At 32.8% G+C, this 10392-nt stretch overlaps 1 protein-coding gene across 1 annotated transcript; it reads right to left on the reverse strand.

Moving 5' to 3' along the window:
* Positions 1-5306: 5306 nt before the first annotated feature.
* LOC126820594 (beta-1,4-glucuronyltransferase 1) lies at positions 5307-10381 on the reverse strand. Its single transcript, XM_050548639.2, has 2 exons — positions 8980-10381; positions 5307-6882 (listed from the first exon to the last, which is right to left on the reverse strand). Exons 1-2 carry the CDS (start codon positions 9991-9993, stop codon positions 6691-6693), a joined length of 1206 nt encoding a protein of 401 aa, XP_050404596.1. The 5' UTR covers positions 9994-10381; the 3' UTR covers positions 5307-6690.
* Between the last annotated feature and the right edge of the window lie 11 nt (positions 10382-10392).

Below are 10392 nucleotides of genomic sequence, written 5' to 3' on the forward strand. Positions count from 1 at the left end.
GACACTTGAAAGTGGCGCTGGCTTGTTTATATCTTCTGCAGAGAGTGTTGAATCTTGGGAATTTTTCAATTCTTCATAACTTTGTAATACTGAATGGAATTGAACCATTTTTGACTGATATTCTTGTAAGATATATTTCACACTATTGTAGATAGCAAGGGATTTAAAATCCCTTAAATGATGATCACCAACGTCAATTAAGGCTGTAACCTATTTAGTTTCCTTTATGCTTATAATATGTATATTTAATAATGTTTGAAAAATGTGGCTTTATAAGAAATATGAGAGGACCCCATGATGTAACATGATACGAACAAAAAGTTAGCTCAATTTAAGTTCAACATATTTCTATAGTAAAAGGTCCAATTCATGACGTTCTTAGAAAATTTAATCCCAGACCTTATTCATGAAGTTTTAAACTCAAATATTTTGTGAAGCTTCCTGTTCTTTCAGAGCTCAGGCTTAGTTATCAAACTATGAAAAGCCTACATTATTAAAAGATGCAGGGGCAGATCCAGGAATTTTTGCAGGAGGGGGTGTGCCAGGTTCCTGAGAAAATGTATCTCCCTTCCCCCCCCCCCTCGGCTTGAAATTTTTTGAGAAATAAATGGTCTCTATTGTCATTTTGGCGTATATACATACACATTGAGCTTTTTAAACAGAGAAATCCAACATATATCCAGTTTGACGTCATTTTTTAATATGAATTAATATAATGAGATTGTGATTCAATTTAATTTTTGATGCAAATCATTAATTTTGATATCACATATATCATTATCTCGCACTTTGAGTGCCCATCCGGTCGCACCATCTGACGATAAAGGATAAAGCACAATTATGATACTTTTCTCACAAAAAACGTTGTTTTACAAAAGGTTGTTTTACAAAAAAAATTTTATGTAGCTGAGCAGGGACCCCCCCTCCCCCCCAAACCCCCCCTCTGGATCCGCCCCTGAGATGAAATATTAGTTTAGTAAGAAATTTTACATACAATATACATGATAGATTGCATATAGCAGCTTATTGTAGGCTACATGCCAGGCAATTATGTCTCTTATCTAGATAATACTAAGTTTTTGTTAGGAAATGATCACACCACCAGTTTAGTTTAGAATAATTGAAATACCATGCTAACAAGCCATCTGGTTTTAAATGTAGCACTCTCATTCTCAACACTTCATACCAAATATTGTTTTAAAACATGTCATAAATGGCCAAGATATTATTGAAGGTGTTGAGAATTTATAGCATTTGTTTCTGGCTATTTATTTAATTCTTCAAACATCTGTCGAGATAAATAGATTTACCCGTTAAATATTGGGATTTAAAACAACTTACATATGTAAATAAATGTGCATATCTGAAAACAGTAAGGTCCTGGGATAATCCTTCACATGAGATAGTTGTTGGGTGCTAATGATAGCATGTTAGTCATGTAAACATAGCAATAAATAACAAGTGGTATCAGGTGCTTCGGCAAGTAAGTATATCCTGCCTGGTGCATCCAACCTTGACGTGGGTTTTCTCCAGGTTCTCTCCCACTGTTAAAGACTCCTACGTGCAAGCGAATTATTGAAATAAAATTAAAACCATGTGTTAGTCCCAAAATGACCTAGTTTATGTCAAGTGGACATTAAACCCCATTTCTCTCTCTGCCTTGTGCAAGACACGTACCACTATTTATAGCTAATATAATGACTTGGATTTTAGTAGATGGAGTCTGGAGCAACATTGTACAAATAACTTCAGGACAACACTCACAAGCAGTCACCTATACTTAAGAAAAATATTAAAAGTGAGACAAAAACTCTAATCTGAATTTTTGAATGCATCTACACAGACATATTAACTTCAATACAAGCGGCAACCTCTATAATAATATTAAAAAAAAAAATTTCATTGACCATTGTTTTTTTGTTCCTAATAATTACTTCAGTGTGAAAATAGTCAAGGGTTTATATAATTTCAGTTTGTTGTGAATTTCATTAAAATACCAGTCTAAAATATCAGTAAGCCAACTCATTTATTTAAATATTATTAATGTCATTTAATGACATTTCTCATTCAGGAAATTCTTTGTTATGTCTAAATTTTCATGACATATATTTCTACATGTCATGTCATTTGATGACTAATAACAAACATGGAATATTCACTGGTATTTCTAATCATTTATAGAAATCAAACTGGCTCCTATTGTTTGGCAATTTTTTTTTGTCATGTTTTTCTGTTGCAAATGTAGAATCATTAGTTAACTTGTACATTTAACCTATAAATACTTTTATATAATCTGAACAAATAAAATCTTTAATCTAATTGTTTATTTTATACACCTACATTGAATTGTGGTCGTATACAATTGTATGTGGACCCTCTATAGGTTAAACTTATTATCCGATTGATTTTAAATTTTTAGTGTGTTTATGTATTCATGTTCAATGGTTTGCAATGATTACTGTTTGAGTTATGACCCTTGAGACAAAAGTTATAATCCAATTTACTTGAAATTTATACACAGTGTTTATTATAATCATTAGATGATTTTCAAAGGTTTCTGATAATTACTGTTAAAAGTTGTGGCCAATTACCTGAAAAATAAGGAAGATGTGAAGGTCTTTATCGAGTACTCAGATGAGCTTACTGCTGGGGGCGTAGGACTCATGGTCTGTCTAGACACCTATCTTTATAAATGGCTGGATTATATATTGCTTATTGGGAATTGCTGATGAAAATATTTTCTTGGTTAAATGTCATTTAAAAATGAGTGAATACTGAGAATGCTGATATTACAGTTTTAAAGGTGGTGTCCTGAACAGGTTACACTGTACATGTAAAATAGAAATGGCGGTTATTTGATTCATCAAGAGGAAACACATATTAAACTTTCACATTATAAATATTTAATTCTAAGCATTTTTAAACCTGGATTCTAACATCTATCTGTACATTTTAAACAAGCTAAAAAAATATGCTCATAAAAATCTGTTTTGATATGGATAGAATTTCACAATATTTTTCAAAAAAAGTTTATGCAGAAATCACTAACAATTTTGTAGACAGAAATTTTGTCTTTTTTATAGCTAAATTCATTTTCTTGTGCTTTATTAAATTCCTATCTCTCCATAAGTGAATTAAGTGTTTAATTTATATCAGTGGATTCCTAGACCTTATTATAAAGTAGACATGTATATTGATATGTATTTGATTGTAATAGACTGCGTGTATTCAAGTTATGTTAATTATCTTAGACATTAAATAATAAAAAAACATCTCTTAGTTAATAAGTGAATCATATCCCACAAAATATTATATTACAACTGTAAATATTTTGTCTGATTTAATAAAAACATAAACATTGAATTATCACTCTGTTATTTTCTCTACAGGTGTTAGAATAAAATCAAATAAGATTTAACATCTTAGTTTTCTGGGTGTGCACTTTAAATCATAAGGTTTGGTCTGTTATAGAGTCAAGTGCCATGGTTTTCTCCCACTGCTAAAAACCCCTATTTGCAAACAATAAATTGAAATAAAGTTGAAAAGTTTGTTTTGCCTGAAATGACCTAGTTGTGTCGAGTGGATGTTAAACCCCATTATTACTCCCTCGAAGAAAGGTATATGCCATACAGTGTCCTATGCAAAATGTCAGGAAACTTTAATGTGCTGTCAATAGTATACATGGGTTGGATGGCCGAATGGTTAGTGTGTGCACGTTGTATCATAAGGTCTGTCATTGAGTCGACTGGCATGGTTTCAATCCCCGGTTGTACGTGACAAGGAGTAGGATCTCCTGTCCAACCTTGTAGGTTTTCTCAGGGGCCTCTGGTTTCTCCAGTTTCCTCCCACTGCTAAAGACCCCTATGCGCAAGCGAATTATTGAAATAAAATAGAACCTTATGTTAGTCCCGAAATGACCCCATTTCTCTCTCTCTTTAAATATTGTTTCCTGGGTGAGTTAACATCTTAATTAGCCTAGTTAGATCTGATAAAGTTTCCTTCGTTGAAAGCAATAAGAATTGCTGAATTTTATACCAGTCCTAAAAATCAACATCCTGTATAATCATGGACCTTATAATACATGTAATATCTTGATGAGCCCAATAAAACACAATAAATATACATAATGCAACACCTTATACAATGAGAAGAGTTAATTCATAAAGACCAATACACATTATGTAGATTGGTAAACTTCTAGTTCACAACTAGTACAATAGGTATAGCACCTAAAATGTTTTATACAGCTATCTTGAACTCTCAGGAAACAGACGGACAAGCTCGTTACAATATACTAGCTTTGTTTGATGGAGGACAATACACCAATTGATAAATCGATTAATATTAATTCTGCAAGTGTAAGAAGTTAATTACCAATACCTTTCCAATTGTGACTAAAGTCATATTTAGGTTATATAATGTAGGTTAAGTGACCCATATGTAGGCCATATATGCTTTGTCACTGCTTTTAATTTCCTGCATAATCTTCTTAAAAAAGGGTGGAGTCCCACCTTTTGAATTTATCAATGTTAGTAAATATACAATTATAATATTTATTAAACAACATATATAATACAAGATGAGTCATGTGACGCAGCGTACTTCTAGAAGCACGCGCATGTATTGTGCTTATATAACTATGACGTCAAACTCAATAATAACTATTGTTGTACATACAATGCTAGGTATAATGAAATAGGAATCTATCGTAAATGCCAAAATTATATTTCTACACTTCAAATCCCTACTTGTGACCCAATAAGAAAGATAGGTTGCCAGGCAACAAAACAGCTAAACTGTCTGGGCAGTCAACATGGGTTGTCACATATTTATTTTTTGCAGGTAATGGGAGCATTTACAAGACACTGACATCAATTTAATACAGATTGAATGATAACTTTTGTCATTCGAGGGTTCACAAGATTCTACAAAGTGAAACAAGGGCCATAACTCTAGAGGTGATCAACAGAAATTATTGAAATTTGATAGGCTTCTTTGTTGTACTAGTTCGAACAAGGCTTGTAAACTTTGGGCAGATCAAATGATAAATTTTGTTGTTAAGAGTGCTCACAAAGTGAAACAAGGGCCATAACTCTAGAAGTATTTAACAGGAATTGTTGAAATAAAATAGGAATTTTCGTCTTACATGTACAATTTTCAAAACGACAGGATAATAAATGTCCTCTGTAGAATGTTCTCGAGAAATTGTGAACGACAGACTGGTAAACGGAAATACTCGCGGACGGAGGTGACGACAATATACGACCATATTTCTATGTGGGCATATAAAAATCAAAACAATCCAATCGAGTAGTTTCTTTTATTTGTTAATATTTGTTTTATAGACTGCCTTTAATTCCAACACAAAATCTGCTGCTTGATGGCACCATCCTATTTTGTATAGTACACACAACTACATATTATACTGACTATCAACAAAATACAACACAGGCATTAAAAAGAAATTATCACTCTTACCAAGAAAATATATAGAATTAATTTTGAATAATCCTGTATGAAAAAATAACTATGGGTATGACGTGGTGCATGAGTGTTTCCTAAACTTCTTAAAAATACAAAAAAGATTTGTGTGATTAATAAAATAACAATTATCTCAGCTGTGGCTTGACAGATTTGTCTCAAATTTAACTCTATAGTCAAATTATGTGAAATCGAGAATAATTGTTTCACCAACCAGTCAGACCTCCAAGGTGCGAATGATTCTTTAACAAATGAAAATAAAGTACAAGAAAATGATTCAAGTTGTTCATCGATGACGTAAACCACACATATGATGAAAATTGATAAACACAAATACATAAACATTATAGATATTAACAAATAATCAGATATTCAAAAATTACTTATAATACTAAGGGCGTTTATTAAATGCCCTGTTGTCCTGAATAAATCGTAAATATACACTTTCTGTCCACTTTTTAACAGGAACAGATATATTTATGTGATTTCTTCCAATGACCAATTTCATTCAGTTGAAATTAATACAATATAGGAAAATAACTGGCTATATTTTGAGCAAACTGCAACATTTTATGATTAACTGAATTGTGTGAAATGCAAATGAAGGGAGACTACTCCATTATTGACAATAATTGTTGGGAACCAAAACAGCTGATGAACAATGTAGTCCACACTAAAATATGCATACTGGCTTGTATGTAGTGGTCACCAACAGATATATCATTAATATTTTCTTTCCTTATTACTTTGTGAAATAAAATGGGATTTAACGTCCTACTTTTCTGCATCAACTGGGCTAATGAAAACGGATATACGGCATGTAGAGTGATGCCACACCCTACTCTTATTCGAATTCCAACTGTCAAGGGTTCTTTTGCTTTCATGCCAATGTGTAACCCAATAATACCACCACATAATACCTCATTATTGTGAAAAAACAGAATAGTTGAATTATACCAAAAAAATTGAGGTAAGCCATAGTCAAAATGATGACACAAAGCGAGTCTCTGTTGCTAAGAAAATGAAAATATGACGGCATAAAACCTGGCATTGTTCAAAGGAATTTTTTGCCAGTAAAATAATAAATACAATTCATAGAAAAGCATCAACAGATAGATATAAGTTAAAAAATAAATAAATTGAACATTGCATCTAAAAAAATAAAAGATCACAATTTAACATTTTCTTCAAAATTCCTTCATTCATAAGTTAACATCTTCTCACAGATTCTTTATATTTAGTTTTTAGTTCATTCTTAAACTTTCTAAATAATATCCTATTCTTGTCTAGTTCATCATTTTTTGTTTTATGAAATTCTTGTGTATGTTTAAAACCTTTATGGACTAGAAAAACATCTGTAAGAACACTGAACTGATAACCTGCGATGTGCATCTCACATATCTGGAAGGAAATAAAAAGATACAAGTAAATAAGAGATGAATCATAAACAGGTATCACCATTCTTATCAAAGAGAACTATATGTAATTAGTTTTAAAAACAATATCATATACAAAATAACCTTAGATTCACATAACACAAGAACTATGTACATGTACCAAGGTTTTCACTCAAGTCATATCTGCTAGTCTCGACTGACTGACAGTGAAATTGACCTGTCATCAGTCAATTTACATGTCATAAAATCAGAGTTTCAAAGAGTTTAACCTTAAAACACATTAAATGTAATTAGATTTATGTCAAAAAATGATCCACTGGAATTTTTAAGAATCGATTATTACTTGATTAAATGTTGAACTATATATAGCAGTCAAATCGCATCAAACCAAAAGTCATTGTTAATCAACTAGCAAAGATCTCCAAGGTGGTTAATCCACTTTAAATACAAAATGATGGAGAACAGTTTTCATAGTCCATGAACAGTCTGACAAAAAGCTTTTTCGTAATTTTTTGCATCACTGAGGAGGGTAATTGAAACATAATAATGTATACATCATACATGTATTACTTGATGCCATGAATCCATGCAGGTTGTATTAAACGGTCATGTGTATATATATACATATGCTTTAAGCTCAACATCAGTAATGTACATGTAAACACTAAGTGCTAATCAAAATTATTACATAATTCTCTGGCTCAATGAATATAAACAGATAGCATTTGATAACTGATCTAGGCTTGGTCAACATGAATACTATCTACATGTAGAAGACCAGAGTTCACACACATAGGTTAGCAATCATAGATATGTAATAAAATGGCATTAAGGTTACAGAGAAGCTGTTATGAGGTATCTTTCAGTTTGATTAAAGGAGAGGAATTTATGAGATACAATAATTCCAACTACATGTATTAATTTGATCGACTTTATATGTAAGTATTAAGAACAAACATTTATTCCTTGCAGAACAAAAATTGAACCCAGTGTGTTTTATTTGATAAATGTACAGTCAACCCTACTATGGTATAATCAATACACAAAGCTTCTCACATTTTATTAATATATTATACAGTATTTGTGTTTAAAAGCATTGCCACAGGCATAATAGTTGGGGGTTGAAGGAGCCTTCAGAAGTCTTAAGTGCATCCAAATATATATTTTGTGGTGCAAAATACATTATGTAAGACCATATAAAAATACAAACTTGGTGATGGTCCCCCCATGATCTAAGAAATCCATCCCACCTTTAAAAAAAGGTTTCAGACCCTTTTAATAGTTAAGAGGATTTTGGAAAAATGTACGTGGATTTCCTCCCTGAAACCTTTTATTACGCATTGATCAAAGGTGTAATTTCTTACATTTCTAGCCATGTATCCCTACCAACAATAAAAATACCAAATATCTATATTGCACAGTCAATACTGTACACTGGCAAAAAAATCTATGGTTTAATAACATCCTACTTTACTGCTCCAACTGGTCTAATAAAAATTTTGCCCAGAAAGCATTGAATTCCAACTGTCGGGTCTTTTATGCATATGCCAATATGTACACTGTAACACAGGACCTCTTGTTTTTTGTACCATCCAAACAACTAGACACTGTTCCTGGCCAGAGCCCTTGACTCCCCACCCCCCCCCGGAAAAAAAATTTGCCGACCATAGCTCTAAAATACCTACTGTAGACTGTGCCGGGTGTGCCCCCCCCTAAAAACTTCACTGTCCCTCCGAAGATAGCAAGCTGGCTATGGGCCTGCTTGTCTTGCACTACTTGCAAGGAGATACCACGCTGGAAAATCCTAGAGAACTTTTTCATCTAACACTCGATCAAACCCCGGAACTCATGGTGAGTCAGCTCCTTGCTCACTGAGCTACCATATGGCCCCCAGCTCCCATATGATACTATACATAAGTATACTCAGAGCACGTAATCACTCATGTCAAATTTTATGTTGCACAACGATACCCAAGTATGCTTGTGTAACATAATTTTGACATTAGTGATTACTTTTATAATAAAAAGTAAGCCAAAGTTTTCTTAAATGAAAAGTGGTATCAGGTGTTCAAATTACTTCAGAAGCAATAAATCCACACACCTGACTAATTCTGTTGAAGCCATATTGTTTAAAACGTTCATCATATAGTGGAATAGATTTTGCTGCTATATAATATGGTTCCCATGGATCATGAAAGTCAACATGATATGCAGAAGTCAGCTCAGATTCTGATGCTCTCCATTTATCATAATCTGTATATTTTTGGCATTTCCAGCATACTTCCTCATAGAATGGTCTTATGATATTTTTCTCCCACATATCTATCAGCTCCATTCTATTCTTTGGTACTTCATACCCATTCTTTAGTTCAAAAGCTGGAACCACATGTGCTGATCTAGAAATGAAAGTTGTCTTTTTCAGGAAATAATTTTTCTGATTCTTCAGAAAAACTTCTTTGAGGTTTCGGGAAGGAATCATATCTATATCTATTAAAAATATGTGTGAAGTTCTTGAGTATTTTAATGCCAAGTTTCGCAATAGATTATGAGGGTATTCTATTCCTTCTATAGCGTAGTTTGCATTGTTCGTGTTTGTAGGTGGAGTGTCGCAATCAAAAGTTACATCCCAGGATGGGTTGTTGATAGGAGGTGTATCGGTAGGATAAACCATATGAAAAGTAACAAATTGACGGATGAACTTGTTGCAGAAATGATAGTAAGCTATGGAACGCACAGCATTTTGCACATCATTAACATAAGTAAATACAGCAACAGAAACTGGTCCTTGAAAAAACTCTGTTAGTTCTACTAAATGATGGAGATGATTTGATGTGCACTGAGTGATTATTGTCAAATTTTCACTGTTCATAGTTGGTCTCCTGCTAGCTTGAATAACATTCGGTATTACATTATAAGTGCCACTTTTGTCTAGTTTGTGTGGCTTCCTAACTTTACTTTCAATTTCTAACAAAACTTTATTAATTTGTGAAAAATCTTCGGTCTCTTTTGACTCCAACTTACTTAAAAGTGACATGTGAAATATTTGTAGGAAAATGACAACAAACACAAGGAGTAGTATTAATTTCCACAATCTAAATTCTCTACACAGCTTCATTGTTAAGAAGATTTCTCAACTCTATTTTGTTGACATTAATTTATTAAAACAAGAGAGCTTTAAATCAGCTCTATCAAGAACCTAACGCACTCACTCGTAACAGGCCCTGCGACGTACAGATTCCGATTCCGATTCAGAAGACACTGTCTGTGACAGGCCGTGCATATTCAGACAGGCGCATCGGTGAGTTTTAATGTCGGCACATTAACGATATCACAAATTGCAGATAGTTTGATTTCTAAATATAGTAGACATACAGGGAAAGTTTCTGTGCAACTGGTTTATTTTACACCCTTAAAATACAACCCCAATTCACATCTAACATCTATTTATATTAACATTCATGTCATCTTTCTCCTTGGCATGAATTGTTTTCATTATGCTGACTTCCTGACTTGC

Source organism: Patella vulgata, chromosome 5 (genome assembly GCF_932274485.2).
Source record: "Patella vulgata chromosome 5, xgPatVulg1.2, whole genome shotgun sequence".
NCBI lineage: Eukaryota > Metazoa > Mollusca > Gastropoda > Patellidae > Patella > Patella vulgata.